The 19,398-nt window shown below is 38.5% G+C and overlaps 1 protein-coding gene across 7 annotated transcripts in view; it reads right to left on the minus strand.

Annotated features, from left to right (window-relative positions):
• WDR17 (WD repeat domain 17) overlaps positions 1-12,720 on the minus strand; it is a 65,826-nt gene extending 53,106 nt beyond the window's left edge. For 3 of the 7 annotated variants that reach the window (XM_053939881.1, XM_053939882.1, XM_053939880.1), the window contains exons 1-3: positions 4,095-4,162; positions 1,696-1,813; positions 430-530 (exon numbers count right to left, since the gene is read on the minus strand). In XM_053939881.1, coding sequence (XP_053795856.1) covers positions 430-530; positions 1,696-1,783 — 189 coding nt within the window. In that variant the 5' untranslated portion in view covers positions 1,784-1,813; positions 4,095-4,162. Of the gene's footprint in view, positions 1-413; positions 531-1,695; positions 1,814-4,094; positions 4,163-12,429; positions 12,440-12,693 lie in introns of those variants that run through there. The other 4 variants (XM_053939883.1, XM_053939884.1, XM_053939885.1 and 1 more) reach the window with 4 other exon arrangements.
• Between the last annotated feature and the right edge of the window lie 6,678 nt (positions 12,721-19,398).

Consider the following 19,398-nt stretch of genomic DNA (forward strand, 5'->3'; position numbering starts at 1 on the left):
AATGACCCTAGGTGAATATAATCTCTCCCAAATATTTTTGTCTTACTCTATTACTAATTATAACTTTTTTTTTTAGTTCATGCATAGTATATTAATTCCTTCTAATACAACAAAATGAAATGTTTGCTTTCCATCTCATTGCATATTAAAAAAGTTCTACTTTTTAAATTATGCAACCTAAGAAATGCAAGTAGGTGGTTGTCACACTTCCAGTACCTTTTAACCAGCTAGTAACATTAATTTTCAAAAAACTAATTTTGGATATGCTTTATTTATGATTCAAGACCTCACTAAAACTACTAAAAATCTCTTCCTATACCACTATAGAAATACTACTTTTGACACTATCAATAACATAATAAAGAGCAGCTTAAAGAAGAAAAATATAAAAATAGTAAAAGAGAAAATATTACTTTAAGCAATTCTTACTCTTTGTTGTCCTTCATACCAATCATCTTCATCAAACCAGTGGGAAATATAAGTCATCCAAGCCATGAAAGAAGGCACAGTTGAAATAAAAAATATGGAACCTGAACACATATAAGTACAATAAAATCGGTGTTAAAATTTACTCAACACTACAAGAAGCTACTCAAAGATCAGATCTGAAGTCTGTGGTATGATTTGAGATTAATAAGTTTTAAATTCATAAATATGTAATCTGAAATATTTTTAACAGCAATTTAAATGTTCCACCTATTGAATTTTCTAATGGAAAACAAAATTCAATATTAAAGCAATTATTAGATTATATATTCCAGTATTTAAAATTGAAGCAGGTTAGTGCTTCAAGATTGATTTTGCTGTGCTTCTGAGCTCCGAAAATGAGGTGCTGTTTGAGTCATTCTTATCTGTCTCCTAAAAAATTACTTTCATTTTTTAAAAATGTACTATCTACAAAATTTAGCTCAGTGCACAAAAGCTTGTACTGAAATGTAAAATATCCTCAGAATCATGGGGAATGATTTGTTTTGGTTATGTAGGGAGTGGCTTCAATTGGCACAGTAGGAGGGGCCAAAATTATCACAAATACCAAGCATCGGTTTAATTTTTTTTTTTTTTTAAGAGGAAAAAAAAATCTGCAACTCCATTGTTCACAGCCAGCAGAGTCTAAAGGGCTCAGCTGCAGCCATCACTGTTGGCTGAAAAATGTAAAAAGATTAATTTAATTAATTCATCGGAATAGATCTGCTTCTTTTCCTCAGAAGAGTTTCACACATCTGACAGCATTTATCCCTTCCGCAGGTAGCATCCTTTTTGGTATGCTTCCAAGTTTCACATTTGATTTCACAGTGCATTATGCCAGTAAAAATGAAAGGTAAAAGAGAATAAAAGCTGTACTACCACATTTCAGTACTGCAGAAATATACTTCTTCAGCTGTGCTGTTTAGGAGACATTATCATACAAATTTTCCCAACTGCATGGTTACAGCAACTATCAAATCCTCAACAGAGATTGTGCAGACCTAAAAAAACCCCAGTCTCTTAAGAAACCTAGGATCTAGACAACCTCTGCCTTTCTATACTGACTTAACAAGCTGTTCCCCACAGTTTGCAATATAATAAATGCAAATATTAAACAAGGAAGTCTATTGTTTAATCAAGAAATAAACAAAGCAAAGTAGGAAAAGTAGCTGGAATGACTAACTGGTCGACATTACTTAGCATTTTCACAGAGTAATTCTGTGTCATTACCTGTCCTATCCCAGAATGTGTAGCTCCCATTAAGGGTACTATAGAGGCAGGTGGCATTCTCCAGGGGAATAAAGAAAAACAGCAACATTTTTGGTTCACAACCTCTTACTCAGAATTTCTGACAGCCAAGGAGAAAAAAAGAAAACAAACTAAAAATACAAACCACATGCACAAAACCATAAATATTTAAATCAAGACACCCAGTAACAGGAAGTAGCATTCCAAGACTATCAGGTTTTTTTGTAGTTATACAGTCATCCATGTAAAGGGATACAGACGCAAGAATATACAGAACTTCCTGCAATACTGCTGAAATTTTTCAAATTACTTGTCCTTTGAGATTTCAGCTCAAACATTAACTATACAAAGTGCACAGAATTGCATGGTCTCATAAACTGTATGAGAAATATAGCACCAAATCAGTCACCTCGAATGAGAGTGCTGAAGAAATCCCTGACCATAACCATGGTCTATGAGCACAAGAAAAACATTACTGAGGTACTACTTCTGTGAACAAAAATTTTACAAATTGTTAAAACATATCCACATTATTACTGCTTGTTACATATGAAAATCATGGTTTTAAGTAAATTAGTATTTGCCCATTAAGGAAACTCTGCTTTCAGGGTTTATCTGTCTTTTTTACAAGGGCACATAGTATCACTGAGAATCTTGATCAATGAATTACAAGTAGTTCAATAGTATCAAACTTGTTTCTCTTTTATGCCTGTAGCTGTACTTTCCACCATCTACAAAAAAAATTGTTTCTTTTTTATGCCTGTGTATTGGTTTTGCACCCTCTGGTTTTTGGTAGTTAGTGGGCCACAGAGGCAGCTTCTGTGAGAAGCTGCTAGAAGCTTCCACCGTGCCTGGCAGAGCCAATCCCTGATGGCTCTGACGATGGACATGCTGCTGGCCAAGGCTTGGCCAATGAAAGGGGTTGGTAACGCCTCTCTGATAACATATTTAAGAAAGAAATCAAAACAAAGTGCCCAGTTTTTTTCTAGTCAGACAAGAGAAGGAGGTGAGAACATGTGAGGGAAACAACAGAGACACCAAGGTCAGTGGAGAAGGAGGGGAGGAGCTGCTCCAGGCGCCGCAGCCGAGATTCCTCTGCAGGCTGTGGTGAGACCATGGTGAAGCAGCTGTGCCCCTGCAGCCCGTGGTGATCCATGGGGGATGCAGAGATCCACCTGCAGCCCGTGGAGGAGGTGCTCACACTGGAGTGGGTGGATGCCCGGAGGAGGCTGTGACCCCGTGGGAGACCCATGGAGAGAGAGGGTTCCTGCCTCCAGGCTGGAGCAGCCTGTTCTTGGAGCACTGCACCCTGTGGAAGAGTGACCCACATCACAGCAGCTTTAGGAGGCCTGTGTGCCCGTGGGAGGGACTCATGTTGCAGCAATTCTGGGAGGACTCCTGCTCATGAGAGTGGACCCACTCTGGAGAGGTTCATGGAGAACTCTCTCCTGTGGGAGACACCCCATGGTGTAGCAGGGGGAGGACTCCTCTCCCTGTGCAGGGGAAGAAAACCTGGGGTGACAAACTGACCAAAGCCCCGTGTCCTGTCTCCCTGCACTGTCGGTGTGAAGGAGGAAGGGGCTGGGGGAAGAAAGGATGTTTTTAAGGGCTTATTTTACTTCTCATTATCCTTCTCTGATTTAGTTAGCAGTAAATTCACTTTGTACCTTTAAGTTGAACCTGTTTTGCCCTTGGGCTTTTTTTTTTTCTCTCAATCCTTATCTCAACTCATGAACAGTTCATTCATTTTTCTCTCCTCTGCTCAGCTGTGGCAGGGGAGGGTGAGCAAGTGGCTTTTGCGGGTGCCTGAAGTTTGGCCAGTGTCAAACTACAACAGCCTGTAGCTGCTCCACCATCTACGTGATCTGAGTTTTCTAGCCTCATACCAAACTGTCAGAACAATGAGTTTCACAAGACAGACAAACACTGTGACTCACATTTAGTTTCAGCATCATCAGGGAAGCATGGGCTAAAATGGATATGGATACCATATTATCCTTTCAATAAACTGGTAAATATCTTCAACTCAAAAGTATAGATGTAATTAAAATCTTCTCAGGATAGCAGATGGGAACTTAAATGGCTTAAAAATATCTGTTACTGTTACCCATGAATAAATTAAGAAATTTGGTGTTAAATTATACATGAAAAAATAAAAACAAGAAATACTGGAAATGTATTATGAGGCAATTATATGTTTTTGCCTATTTCATGATTCATCTCCAAGTGCTGGGAAAACTATTATACTATAGTGTACCAGTTTTTGTTGCATCCCGAGCTGGGTTTTAGTTACGGGTTCTGATAAATGTTAGTTAGCCAGTTCTGTATACCACTGTGTACCCCCATTTCCCCTGCACTATGGTCCGCTCCGTGTCACTTACCTTTGGAGCATCCCCATGTCACTCCTGTAACCGCCCCCCTGTCCACTCCTGAGAGTTCTGTGTCTGTTACCCCATCCCTGCATTCCCATTCATCCTGGAACCCTGTACACACCCCTGTCGTGTTCCCATTGGTTGCCGCAGTCGACGTCACTCCCCCGTTGCCTGTCCCCATTGGGCAAGGGGGGCTTCCGCCCGTGTCTGCCTACCCTCTATAAAACCCGCATGCATTCCTTTGTTCGGGGCCATCTTGTCCATGCCGCGCTAGGGGCAGACGCTGCTCTCCATAGCAACACCACGCGGCAATAAACCCTCTCCAGCCACGCAGGACAAGGTGTGCCTCCTTCGCCTCTTTGCCTCATCCCAGCGCCGGTTACAGAGTGCGGCCAGCCCCACACTGGTGTGCTGAACACCAGAGCGCCTGGGCCATGCGGCACCCCGGTCTGGCCGAGAAGCAGTGCCTTTAGCGGGGCTCCCAAGCTGCCCGGGACTGGGGAAAAGAATGCAAAGCCACAGGTTTTGGCTAGGGGAGAGCTAATTTTCTTCCCAGTGGCTGGTTTGGGGAACAAATGTTTTGGGTTTGTGCTGAACAGAATTGACAACACAGAGATTATAATTAATATAGATTACACAGAGCCAAGGCATTTTCTGGGAGTGCATGTGAGGTTGTAAGGAAATTCAGGCTGGGACAGCTCACCCCAATTGACCAAAGGGATATTCCAGACCATACTACATCATGCCAAGTACATAAAGCAAGGGGAAGGAGGAGCAGGGGGAGACATTCAGAGTCATGGTGTTTGTCTTCCCAAGTAATCATTGATGGGGCCCTGCTCTCCTGGAGATGGCAGAGCACCTACCTGCCCATGCGAAGCAGTGAAAGAATTCCTTGTTTAGCTTTGCTCGTGTGATTGGTTTTTGATTTCCCTATTAAACTGTCTTTATCTCAGCCCACAAGTTCTCTGGCTTTTACCCTGCAGATACTCTCCCCAGTCCTGCTGGTGGGGGAGTGAGAGAGTAGCTGAGTGGGTGAGTGGAGCTTGGCTGTTGGTTGGGGTCAAACCATGACAAACAGGTATAACAAAATGTGGGTTTATAGGATTAATAAAATTATGTGTACTAAATATTATAATAAAATATTAAAAACCTCAAAGTGTTTGATCCCTTAAATTGTTGTAATTAATAATATTATTAAATGCTTTATAAGTAACTTAGTATGCTCTTAACCTAAAGTCCAGTTGGTACCTCCAGTTAAGTGTTCTTTGATCTCAAATAGATCAGACCAAAAGAGACATCTTCAAGGCATATAAAGTCTTATACATAATATACTGCCCAATAAATTTGTTTACAATATTCTAGAATGAATAAAATAAATCAAAACATCCTTTTAATTTGATGCGGAAAATAATTCTTGAGCTGACACAAGAAAATGGCATGAAAATGTGTCAGGACATGTTCAGGTTAGACATTATGAAAAGGTTCTTCACTGAGAGTGTGGTCAGACACTAGGACAGATTCCTCCTGAAGCTTTCATGATGCAAAATCATTCAGATTTCACTGAGCATCTGGACAATGCTCTTAGTCATGTGGTTTAGCAAGGAGCAGAATGTTGGACTCAATGATCCTTACAGAGCCCTTCAAACTTGAGAAATACTATGATTCTATGATCAAACTTCTGCTGCAGACATTTCACAATCCTCCCTTTGGAACTAAGTACTATTATTTTAGCTTATTTCATATTAAATAGGCCTAAATACAAAAAAACTAAAAGAGTCAGAAGGAAAAAGTGTAAGGGATGTTGAAAATAATAATAATGCTGTAGCATAACATCACAATGTGTTGTTAAAGTTCAGCACTACAATGGTCAAGAATTACAAGAAACTAAATACAACCAACCACCCCACTCCTCAAAAAAAAAATCATTAAAAAAAAAACAATAAAAAACCCCCCACAAGAAAAACAGTGGTTATCTTCTCTTTATATTTAATATGAAAGTTGATCTTCTGGTCATTCCAGTGCAGATATCTGTTTATTATGAAAGCAAGCTACTTACTACCTTGCCCTTTACAAAACACATGACCTTAGGAATCAGGAAGAATATGCTGGAGAGTATAGTGGCTTCAATCTCTACACACTAAAAAAACCCTGTACCTAAATGCAACATACATGTAAAATTTACATAGAAAACATGGGATAAAAGATTACATCTGAAAAGAATGTCCTATATTGCATCAAAATGAGCAAACTGATGCTACTCTCCCATGTTATCTGGCAATATCAGAAGTCAGCAATGCAGTTGAGTTATGAATAAAGATTTTCAGAAACTGATGAGAGGTAAGAAACCTCTATTTTGATCTTCCACTTTTATTGCCAAATTTGCTGTTAATTAATAATTTGAAGTTGATATACTGTACCCACCATGTACAACCAACCATGAACTTTTTTCAAATACATCTTTGCCCACTGCTCTGTTTCTGCTTAATTATTATATACAGAAATATTTAGACATTTCTCTTTTTAACTTCTATAAAAAGTCATATGTGATATATTCTTGCCATAAATCAGTAGCATTATATATGTTTCAAAATTAAAAATTATTTTCAATTAATTCAATTTTTACCTCAGAATTTTTTATTTTTGCTGTAGTCAATTCTGTGAGAAAATTTCCTGCCAATCCATGTAGACATAATTTCATAATATCTCCCATCAAAACTCTAAAAATTATGTCTTAACTACTGAATTACTTTGCATTTTAGACACAAAACTCATTATAAGAATGTCCTTATAACAAAAATGCACAACAAATAACCCAATAATAAAATACTTTAAAATTTCCTTTAATTACAAAAGTATAGAAATTAGTTACTTTCATAATTTATATGCCATTATGCAAATTCATTACACTAACATCTACAGTAAAGAAGTCACTTAAATCCTCAGGCTTTATTTCTTAACTAGCACTTTAAGAATCTTTACACTGAGAACACAAAGCATGTAATGATGCCAAGTATCCTAAAATAAGTCCTAAAATACAATGTTTACAGTAAAGCTGTGCTAGAGCCAATCATATGATAATGACACAGCAAACCTATACCTCAGTGATCTTATGTCATACAAGGTCAGGCAACAATTAGATTTCCCTGGACTTCTCCAACTCCTATCAAGCTACTAATGGCACAAACACAGCATGGCTCTAAATAGCTGTCCTTTTTTTTTTTTTTTTTCCTCACTTGCTCTTTCCCAACAAGCTGTATGGATTTATCAGGACAAGATGACATACAAAACAACCAGGCCACCTCACAGTGATTTCAGTAAGTTGTTAGTAACAGATGTACAACACTATCATCACCACCAGATCTACACTGGGCTGAGACTTTCACACAACCTTGTCACAAGCTACTTTTAAGATTAAGCTTTATCAGTTTACAAGAGGAGATTAAGCTTTAGCTACCAACAATAGCAGTGGATTGGACTTGATCATGTATCTTCTTAAGGATGTTCTACGACTGGATTGTAAAAATAAATTCCATGAAGCTGTATAGTTTTTTTTCCAGGAAAATAAATTAACATCGTTTAAGAAAAAAATTATAAGTTTATATACATTTATGGTACCACTTTTATTATGGCTTATCAGATGCCATTCTAATTCTGTGAAGAATACATATAAAAATGACAAAGTTAAATATCTCCAATTGTGTTCTTGACCAAAAAAGACAAAAAGGACACACAGTATATTTACAGAGAAAAATTACAATCTTATTCATAAAACTATGTCTATATTGAAATACTTGTCTTAGTTTCATAATTACTACTTGTATAAAATTTGAATGTAGACAACATTAAAGTGCCCCAGTTAAGATTTAACCTGGCAGATAGCTAACTCCACACAGCCACTTAATGATTTTTTGGTCTGTCAGCAAATAGTTCATATGCCAAGAAACATATTGCATGTATTTTTTAGTATCACGATCACAAGATTTTATCTATGTCTAGCTAAATCATTTCATTGTAACATATTCTTCAGAGACAGATTCTAATTGATTTAGATTATAATAGTGCAAATCCCTGTCTGGAATTATAATGCACACATTATAAAGTAAATATTTTAATTATATCGACTTTTTATACTATAGTTGGCTGATTCAGATGTTAGGATAAATATAAATTAAATAATAATTACTATAAAGTAAATTTCTAAGGCAGATATAAGAAATAACAAACACTCTCTCATGTACCAAAAACTTCTCTATGAAGAAAAAAATGTCAGCATCTGTAGCCCAAAAAAGACCACAAAGAAAATAAACTGAAAGTAGGAAAATAATTTAATGAAATCAACTAAATTCTTTCTAGCTGTGAAACTAGAAGTAATATTTAAAATCAACTGTATTTGTTAATGGATTTGCTGAGATAAGAACGGTTGAACAGTCAAAATGGGGATGATATCCAGCTGTATATCAACTTAAAAATTTTCCAAATTTGAACCAGTTAAAGCTGAATGTAGGCAAGAAAAACTTTATTTTATTAAAAAAAGAGGTCAATTCTTAAAAAGTTTATCTCCAGTACAATGTTCTAAAACATAAGATCTTCTGCCCTAGGAATTTTTTCAGAGCAGTCAGTTTAACTGGTTTATTCAGACACTTCAGAACCACTTGTGCCCAAATATCCATAAAAGCAGAAGAAACCTCAAAAAGCAAACATCACAACAAACCCCAAAATAAGAAACTCCTTAACTGCAAAAAGACTGTCCTTTATTCTCTGGGAAACCAGAATGGGATACAACTACATACCCTGATGACAGCCAGAAGTTAGGTATAAAAGATGTGCTTAGGTTAGCAACAAATGATTAGTGTTGAGAAGAGCTCTTCTCAACACTAACCTCACACTTCACAGCAGATGTCTCAATCTTTCTTTCCTGAAATCAAAACCAATCAAAACTGATCTCCTGGATCTGACATATCCTCTTTCACTCAGTCATTATCAGTCCTCCATCACAGGTATTTTCAGACAATAGGTAACAACTTGAAAAGAAAGTTACGAGAAGGAAAATAGTAGCATTAATTAGTTCTCTTAGACCTTGATTAACCTATGTGGGGTTAAAAAATTAAATATAATCAACTCTAACATAAAACCTCCAAATGATTCTTTAGCCAAATTGAAAAAGAAAATACATAAGTTTAAAACCAAAGAATTAAGTTTCAGACTGTCCACAAACTAGGCCATTTATGTCTCATTAAGACAGGTGTTACAGAGCACGTTATCTAATGGTAGAAATAAATGTCAACAATTACACCTAAGACAGAAACAAACTGGATCTTAAAACATATAAATCAAAGGGACAAGATAAACACTGTGTGTGGTGTGTCCCCTTCCCCCTCCCAAAAAAAAAAAAGCAAATAGAGATGGTGGGTTTTAAGAGACCATGAAATTGAGTACATAATATGCAACTACAGTACATCAAGCAGAATGGAATCAGTGAAAATGAGAGAAAGAGGAAAAAAAAAAAAAACCCTTACAAAATCAGGCAAACATTGAATGCAATAAACCATAGGAAAAGTATGAGCCACCAACAGGATGTAGCCAGAAGAGATGTACAATATGTTAGGAAAGATATTGTCAACACAGAAGGAGGCCTAACACCATTTTACGGGTCATTCATACATTATGTTTGGTTAGCCCATTCAAGAGAGGTGGATTTAGACTTCAGATACAGGGGTTTAAAAAATAATGAAACAAGGAGGCAATTATCAGAGATATAGAAATGTTATTTGAATCAAGATATCATACATACTAAGCAGTTGGGTTCAAATTGGTCATGGTGGCTAGAAGGTAGGTAAAGGTTCCTGAACCTGAAGCAAATTTACAGTCAGGAGAAGCATTAAGAAAAAAAACTTCATGAAGTAGGGGAAGGGCAGAACTAGCCTCATCAATAGACGTATAATATACAGCACAAGGGAAAAAAAACAAGATTACATCAATCCTTTTCCACTGCAACAACTGCTTCTGAGAGCCTCTACCATCAATAAATAGAAAATTAGATTCTGGACAACAACAACAACAAAAAAGATTCACCACTGATGAAGATCTAAAAAATTGCTATTTATCAACTTGTTTGCTTACAAACAGTTTTCCACATGCAATTAAAGTAGTCCAAGAGAAAAAATATAAGAAGACTTAGCAGACACAACAGTGCAAAGTCATCAGCATAAATTAAAATACCAGCAAAGAAAGAACTAGAAGAGGCAAATTCCCACACTTGACACTGCCTCAAGAACTAATACATGATATTTTCAACAAATAAAAAAAGTCAGCAAAGTTCTACAGGCCTTTACTGATAATCAAATAAATCCCACACATACCAGAAATAACAAATTCTCCAACCAGTACTAGAACAGGATAAGGAATAAACGGCCCCAGTGGATAAAGCCAAGGTGTGCTTATAAGATGCAAGTGGGGAAAAGATTACCATAAAAGCTTCTGTCTTTCTCCAGTGCCCCCATTACAGCTCAGCTGCTACCATAAATAATGGCTAGCCTGAGTGATAGGATGTCACTGAATTGCCTGTACCCTACAGGGGAATTTACAGTTCTTGTAGCCACTTTCTGTAATTCCAATGTTATATTGATATTTACTTCTCTTCTTGTGCTGCCTATATTTTGCTTTGTAACAAATAATGTCAGTTACACAACATCACCACCAGGTCTTGGTGAAGTTACTCTTACTGGCCACATCAACTTTAATACACAGACTTCAAGAAGAGGAAATACTGCTTTCCCTAAGTTATAATCTCCTATTACCACTGCTAGAAATAAAATACTGAATTAAATGGACCATTAGGACTCACCAAGGACCTTCTTACATTGTTCTTGCTATTTGGGAATTTTCCTCATAGCAGATGACCAAATGACAAATTTATTGTGTGTTACGAGTCCTTTAAACAGCCAGGCTACTCAAAGAGTCCAAGATTTGGTATAATAGAACATAGAGAATGTTGAAACTGAGGATAAAGACTGTAGAATAACTAATAAGTAAAAATTTAAAAAAAAAAAACAGTAAGTGAAACAATAGCCCCATGATATTTTAAAATTTTTGCATTATCTGTATTCTTCCATGCATACTCCAAATTACCTTTGCAAGTTCTTTATACCACCATGTCTCCATATGGGTTACAATTTTTTGAAGATGACTACAGTCTTAACTGAAGCTTTTGAACAGTTTTAAAATGCAAAATATAATATCACAAAGTCATCTAGACTGATTTGTCCAAGGCACTTATTCTCTAACAGAAACCTCAAAATGTATCAGTAACTTATACAGTTGTGCCTGTAATTAGGAAAGAAACATCACAACCGATGTGTATTTTCCCTACTTTAGGACTACAAAAAATTAGGAAGTGCAAGGACTAGAACCTTGAACTTATTTTAAAACAGTGGGAAATATGCCTTACCAGAAATAACTGTACTAAAGTTTGAAGAACATTTTACTGTTATGTGTTTCTTACCAGAATTCTTCCCCATTATACTCTTACGAATAAGCAGGTAGCTGCATAATCTCATGGCAAAATTTTTAAACAAGGTACAAAACCACAAGGCTCAACACTCCTATAAAAACCCTCTAAAATTAGTTAGAAAGAGATACAATGAACTTCCCAGCCCATTAAATTTTTGAAAGACTAAGTGCATGGCAAACAGAAAAAGACTCTTGAACCAACAGGGTTTAGCACTCAAAAAGGACATTGCCAAGTATTTATTTTCTATATCATTCCATGGTTAAGCCCATTATTAAGAACAATATGGTCTTTATTGAGTCTAAAATCCAGGATTATGTTCTTCACTGCAGCATTACAAGTAATTAAAGATCTCACACAGACTTTGATTTCATACCTGCCATCTTCAAGCCTTCCAAAACAGTTTTTCAAATTGTTGCATGACAATGTCTATGTGAAGCAACATCTCTTAAGATATCAGAAGAATTTACTGTACAGAAAGAGAAACCCTTAAACTTATTTCTTCGTTTGCAGTCTGCTGTCTTAAGTTCACTTTCATAAGCTTTGCTTACTTTGCTTGTAATTTGCTTTTGTACTTGAATGACTTTTTTTTTTTTTAACTCTCGAAGCTTGATTTTGCTTCCCCCTCCCACCCTCGTGCCAGCTGGGAAAAGCATTTATAGTATAAACAAGACCAAAGCTCCCCCCCCCAGCGTAGGGCAAGCGTTTGCTTTCTTTTAGAGATTGCTGCCTCCGCCTTTACTCGATCTTAAGTTCGCGTTTCTGCACCAGCACATTTGTAAAGAAACACACACAGAGTAGGACAGTCCCCAAAACAGTGTAAAATCCCGACAATACCGTCAGACGGCTTCTGGATGCTTCAGACACCGCCCGCAGCCCCGAGAGCTCCCCGGGGCCGCTCCGTCCCCGGAGCGCAGGTGGGCGCAGGGCGGCGCGGCGCGGCCAAGCCCCGCGCAACCTCCCGGGCCGTGCCGCACCCCGCGGGGCAAGAAACGCCGCGCTGCGCCGTACCTCCTCTGCCCTGCCCGACCCGGCTCGACGGGCGAGCTCTCGCCCGCTCCGCGGGGGCAGCCGCCAGCCCTGCCTCCCTGCCTCCCTCACCTGTCCGCCCGCAGCGCCCACAGCGCGGCCGCGGTAGCGCCGGGCACGGCAGCGCCGTCTCCGGGCAACCCGCGCGCCCGCCCCCGCCGCGTTACCGGGCAACGCGCCTGCCGCGCGCGCACCCCAAGCGCGGCCCCGGCGCGGCTGCTCGGAGCGGAGCGCGCGGGCCGTGTGGGGTCAGCGGCCCTGCCCCTGCTCCACAGACACCCGAGTCCGGCTGGGCCTGCGGGTCGTGGCTTGGGGGTTACTGCGATGGGACTGGGTGGCCTTGAAGGCAAATCCATCTCTTCCAACATAAGTGATGCTGTCATTGCGTGACTGTTCGTGCGGGTTCCGGCTGGGGCGGCGGCTGGGAAGAGGAGGTTTCAGAGCTCGCAAGCCACATTCCCCGTTACTGTGAGAGCACCAGAAACCACCGGCAGGCGGGAAGGGCCGATCCTCCCCGAGGAACTCCGGGGGTTGCTGGTCTGCCCCCAGACGTCAAGCCAAGCACTTGAAAAGTGACATGAAATTGACTCAGTTTGATGAAGTGACATGAATATTGACTCATTTAGCTGCAACTGCACCTCGTTCGCAGAGACCGTGGCTCCATGCTGAGGGGCTGAAAGGAACTGCGGACTCACGCACTAATCCCATCAAACAGGAGTCACAAAATGCATTCCACCAGATCCCAATCCACCTGCAGTTATCACGTACATTTGTGGGTTTAAGATTCACAGACACTTATTGGGCAACATCCACTTGTTTTTCTCTTCTACTTTTTCCCTCCTCCAACTGTTTGTGCAGCTGGATGGTGGCTTGCAGTGTGGAACTTGTTTAGTGAAAAGTATTTTTCCTAGAATTATATTTCAGACAGAAGAATTTCCCGGTCCAACTCAGTTTATCACCATTGCTGTGTTTATGTCAAAGTGATGCAAACAGTAGGAAGGTACCCAATAGAGTGTGAAACTACAGTCCCAAAGACAGTTCTGGATTTGTTGTAGCGTGTAATTCCTGACAGATTCTTCTTTAGCAGAAGGAACTGAGAAGAGGTGGATAAGGAATCACTTTGTCTATGATTTACTGGGCAGAAAATTTACAATATACATCATCTGCCAGTGAAACTTTAATTTTCTTTCTTCCTTAGAAGACAATGCTATGTTGTAGTAGATCCTAAAGGATCTTGAAGATCATAGCAACCATACTTGGTCATAGTCCCAAGCACTATTTTCCATATCCAACAACAGTCAGTACAATAAGTGGGTACAGACAGAGATTGGAACAAAAGGGCCTTAAGTATTATACTTCAAGAAAAGGTTCTGGCAGAGGTAAATGCAAAAAATATAAGGAAAATACATGTATTTTTTCAATCTTAATATTGTATCTTTTGGCAATAATAAACTATGAGATTCTTATACTAAATGTTGCATTCGAGGTCATGGGTATGTACCCCATACATTTATCCATCATCCTAGACTTTTGATCTCCAAAACATCCCACAACACTGAACACTATTTTTAAAGTCAGCATTTGCATTTGTTATTTTTAAAACATCCATCTGGAAATCCATGTGCTCTCTTTTTAATAATAGATAGCAAATAATTTCCTGTTCAGTTTTTTTCTGTTCATGCTTTCATAGCTCTTTTCAGCCAAACCTTCCACCAGCTGAAGAGATCTAACCAACTTTTACTCTTAGATAAGATCTAACTGATAAATGCAAATTACCACACATGTTGCCTTTATCTTTTCTAGTTAAACGTCATTCTTTTGGCCTAGGGTGACTGGAACTGCCTAGAGCTTATTCCTAGAAAAGTGTCAGTCTGCGGATCAAAGGACTGATTCACTGATTCACAGGATCATAATATAGTAAAAGAGAATGACTCAGATTAGAAGGACCTTGTGAGACAATCTAGTCAAACCTCCTATTCAAAGCAGGGTGAGCTATGAGGACAGGACAGATCGCTCATGGTTATATTTTGGCAGTCCTCCACTGAATTTACTCCCTTTTGTTGCTGCCTTTCTTGTGTTGGAGGCCCAAAACTGGAAGCAGTAGGACAGATGTGGTCTAAGAAGTGCTTAGAGAGAAAGAAGTTAAAGATGTAAAACAGAAAACAATTTTAATACTTTCTCTTTTACATGCTAAGGATAGAAACCTTTTCCTTAAATAGACCTAATCACACTTGAGTGCATAAAATAATTTTCTCTGGATTCTGAGATTATATTTAGCACTGCAATCTCTGTTATGTTGTGTTTTATTTTGCCTACTCAGATAAGAAATATAATTTTTACCATTAGGAGTCTTGATTAACATAGGCATACCTAATAACTCCTTTATACAAGGTGTCTACCTCTACCACATGACTAACTCCTACTTTTTCTAGCTTTTCTGTGACTTTCAGCTCAAGAAGTAAAGGTATCAAGCTGAAATGCAGTAGCTTATTGTCATCCATGTTATCATACACAGTCTTATCTACAGCATTACAGTTACTACAGCCTTAAGTTTTTGCAGATTTTTTTTTGGTTTTACTCAGTCACTGAAAGCTAAGCAGAAGTTTATTCAGCTAGTTGTTTCTTATTCTTACTAGAGCTCTGTATTTTCTCCTGCACTCCTGTTACTAAAGGAGGATACATTTATCTCAGTTATGAATATTCAATAAAACCAGTAGAAATAGAAATTAAAATGAAAATGCAATTTCAATTTCCATCATATGTAGAATCAACAAGTACTTAAAATATTGGTAACTTTCATTTTATTCCTGTGATATGAGTGACCTCTGGTGGGAATATGTAAATATTCTTTTAATTTCTTACTAAGAATATTTTTTTTCCCCACTAGTGATCCTATTCACTTGCTGCCTGGCAGGGAGCGTATGCCTTTCTACCTCATGTTAATTGAGGTAGAAAGTATATCCAGAAACTTATTTCATGGGGGACTCAGGCTGGTAGCTATCTTCTCCCATTTTTTTCTAGAAGTCCTGAATGAAAGGTGTCAAAATGAGAAAATCCTTGAAAGAAGCTTAATTCATTGTCTTCATGCAGTTTTTTTTATTAGGTGCATACAGTCTCTGCTGTGATTAAAATCAGTAACATTTCATAAACTATTTTAAGCAGAGGAATTACCACCTTGGCAGTGATGTTGATGTTTGTTGGTAGTTACAGCATTGGGACTGCCTAGAATTCATTTCAGGAAATGAAATGCAATGAGTCCAACCTTTGGCAAATGAGATCAGGCCAAATCAGAAAGTCCCTCTTGTCCTTAGTGACTTGCACAATGTAGACTTTGAACAGCCACTGCAGGATGCGAGGAAGAAGAAGGTGACAGAACCTTCCTGGCTGATGATTAGTGGTAGTTTTCAAAAAGCAGTAACCAGGGATAATCAGTACTCTGAACAGGCTGGCAGACAGGCTCTGGTTACCAAATCTGGTTACTTGGATGAGATTTGCTTTGAAGTGCTGCACCAGTACATCATTACTGTTTTTTCTCACAGGAGTCCTACAAGATCTTCCACAGTTTTGCACTGTGGAAGTGCTCAGTAGCTCAGTTTCCTAGAGACTAGGAGTTTAGGATAAAAGTAGTTGTTTGCTTTAATCAATGGAATGTATTGATCAAATCATTACTGACTATAATGGGAATTTTAAACACCTAAATTTAAACCATCTCCAGAGTATTAGTAGAAGCAGATGTTTAGGCTCGGGAGCATCTCTGTCCTGGAGTGATACTCACCATAAGACCCTTGCATATTGCAGAACTACTGGCCCAGATAACATGGAACCTGAGGAGGCTCAGGTCTGTGCTGTGCTGTGCTGTGCCACACATCCCACCAGGCTCTCAAGCCTGTGGCTGTAGAGCATTATCAGCTAGTCCATTTTGACAGAGGAGACTGCAAGCCTTCTCCCACTTGGCACTTGGTAGCTTTGCCATTATGTACAAGTGCAATAGGAAGTTTTCCTGTGGATATCTTCCCTGTGCAGGAGTAGAAATGATGAATATAGTTGTATATATGTAAAAAAATCCCATAGTAGCTCAAGTGACCAACATGGCATAGCCTTTTCTACAGACGGGGTCTGCATGTTGTGCTGCACACTGACCAGGGGCCTGTTCAATGCTGCACAGCTTTGAGCTCTAAGCATCTAAAGGAAGGTAAGATTACCTGCACTATTCTCTATTTCTTTATCCTTTTAGCTATTATAAAGAGCATTTTGACTTTGCAGTGTTCAAGTGCCTTTCTAAATGGGAACATAATGGACAAGTATCTCGTAATGCAAAACACTTCCTTTTCTGATTTTTTTCTTTTTTTTTTTTTTTCAAAAATACTGGCGAGATTTCTAGTCTACAGAGAAGAGGAAAAAAAGTAACCTAGAGGCAAATATTTTAGAATCATAAAAGTGTTGAGGCTTCTCTGGTTCCCTTCTTTAGGTTTCTTCAGGTTTTGTATCATTCCAATTGGCTTGGCAGAATTCCTTTGACATAGAAAATGCAAGGAACTGGCAAATGTAATTATATGTAACTCCTTTTATTATAGATCAGAATAGATAAATTTGATGCACTGGAATTCAGGTTCCCTGAGAACTTTATGCTCTTACACATCTGTATTAGAACAAGGTCTTGGCAACAGTACATACAAGCCTTTTTGTTAACGGCAGTAGCTACTAATGTAATGATATGTGCTCAGGCACTACATCAGTAACTTATGTCTATATATGGGACTCTACAATCAAGATCTATGATTAAACCATTGGGATTCTACTTGAAATCATGATTTCCTTTTTACAATGTCTTCTGTAGTGGCCCACTATAACCTTTTCAAAGAATAACAGAATCATCAGGGTTGGAAGAGAACTTCAAGGTCATCGGGTCCAACCATCAATTTTGCATCATTAAATATCAAATGCATAAACCTAAAATTATAAACCCAAGAATTAACTTTTTTAGCTGTGCTAGATATTATAGGATGTACTCAATGGACCCTTTGATGTAGAAGTACAGTGTGTTCTCCCTCTTGATTGCTTCCTTCTTCTCCTGCATATTCTTCTTCAGAGATAAGGAAGAAAGGGAGAGAGAAGGATGGGTATGAACTGTTTAATCATTCAACCCCACTAACAGCACCTCTTATTTCACAGGTAGCAATCATATTTTGTCTCAAATACTTTACTTCATGCATTCTAATTAAACTTTCCCATCTAACATTTATCCTGTGAACACATCTCACATTAAATCCTGTGAACTAGGTTGCTTTCTTTTTTTTCTGAATATTTTGACACTATTTTGAACTTATAAATTGCATATGAGAAGCTACTGTTTTATAGCAACTAGGAATTTTTTTTTTTTGATAACTGCAAAAGCTGAGCTAGTATCAGGTCTTTAATGATGGACAACTTTTCTACTCATTATTAGTAAGTCTTCTGGTAGAAAGGAAGAAGCAGTACAACTGCTTCAATAGGAACAATAGGTCAAAAGCAACAATAGATGCCAGCTGTATCATAATTTTGTGTTGTTTTAAATCTATTGTTACTCATGCTGCAAGCTCTTAACACTTCCAATGAACTTTGATATTGTGACACCCAGATCTGCCAGGAGAGGAACCAGATCTATCATCAGACACAGAGACTGAAATCACCCCTTTGGCTAGGAAAGTCTGTCATGCTCAAACAGCAGTGGCTGGATCCAGGTGAGGTGGGATTAGGTGATTTCAAATACATTGCTGTGTCCAGTGCCAGCAGGTGTGTGGGCCATGGAGCTCCCTGGGGCGTTCCCCACAGAACAGGGATGTGTGGTAGAACTGTGTGCTGTGGGCAGGGGCGGTGCAATGATGCTGTAGGGTGATACTACAAAGCACATGGCTTGCATGGGCCAGACATCACTTCAGGAGGTGGAGACTAGAAATTGGTTGAAGTCAGGGTTTTCTCGTTTTGCTGTAACTTCAATTTTGTGGTAGTCCTGTTCATTGTCAGTACATTAAATTGTATACCTACAATCTGATCTCTTCCCTCATGAGTTTATGAAATAACTTCTTTAGAGTTCTTACCATATCCTCCCCCCTTCTATTCTGCCTCCTTCTTACTTCCTTCAGTCCCTCATCTTCACCTTTTATCCTTGAGAAGCCTTTCAGTGATGAGGTCCATAGTTAATTTTGTTCTTAGCTCTCTTCTTACTGTACTTTTCAGAGTGTTTAAATCTACTTCAATGTAGCTTCTCCTTAGCAGGAGTTCTCTCTGCTTTTATCTTCTTCTACCATTATCTCTTGATTATAAGTAAAATATGACAGCTTAAATAAAGGATGGTAATACAGTCAATACATAGTAAAATTATGTCAGATTATGACAGTTCTGCTGAAGAATTAAAAAGTTAGAGTTCACACACACTTTTTTTTCCTATAGAAAGATGTTATGAACATTAATCCTTCATATGCAAAAAAATGGAAGATTAAAGAACAATTCTACTTATTTAGGTTTTCTTTCGATCTTTTTTCCTTGTCCTTCCCTCCTGCTTGCTCCCTGATGCCATTCAAATTCTTCAGTTTTCATTGAATAAAGTAGGATATAATGTTTCTTGTTGAGTGCTTTCATGCAGGTACAATTTCTTAATGCTTTCTTATTCATCTCTGGAGGCTAAATCAGTCATTTGCAAGAAAGCAATACAGCAGATGTAACAGGAACAGGACCAAGTTGCAGAACTGAGATCTTGTTGCTTTCAAATTTGGAGCATCATGGCATCTACATAAAATA

Source organism: Vidua chalybeata, chromosome 4, assembly GCF_026979565.1.
Source record: "Vidua chalybeata isolate OUT-0048 chromosome 4, bVidCha1 merged haplotype, whole genome shotgun sequence".
In the NCBI taxonomy this organism is placed as follows: Eukaryota; Metazoa; Chordata; class Aves; order Passeriformes; family Viduidae; genus Vidua; species Vidua chalybeata.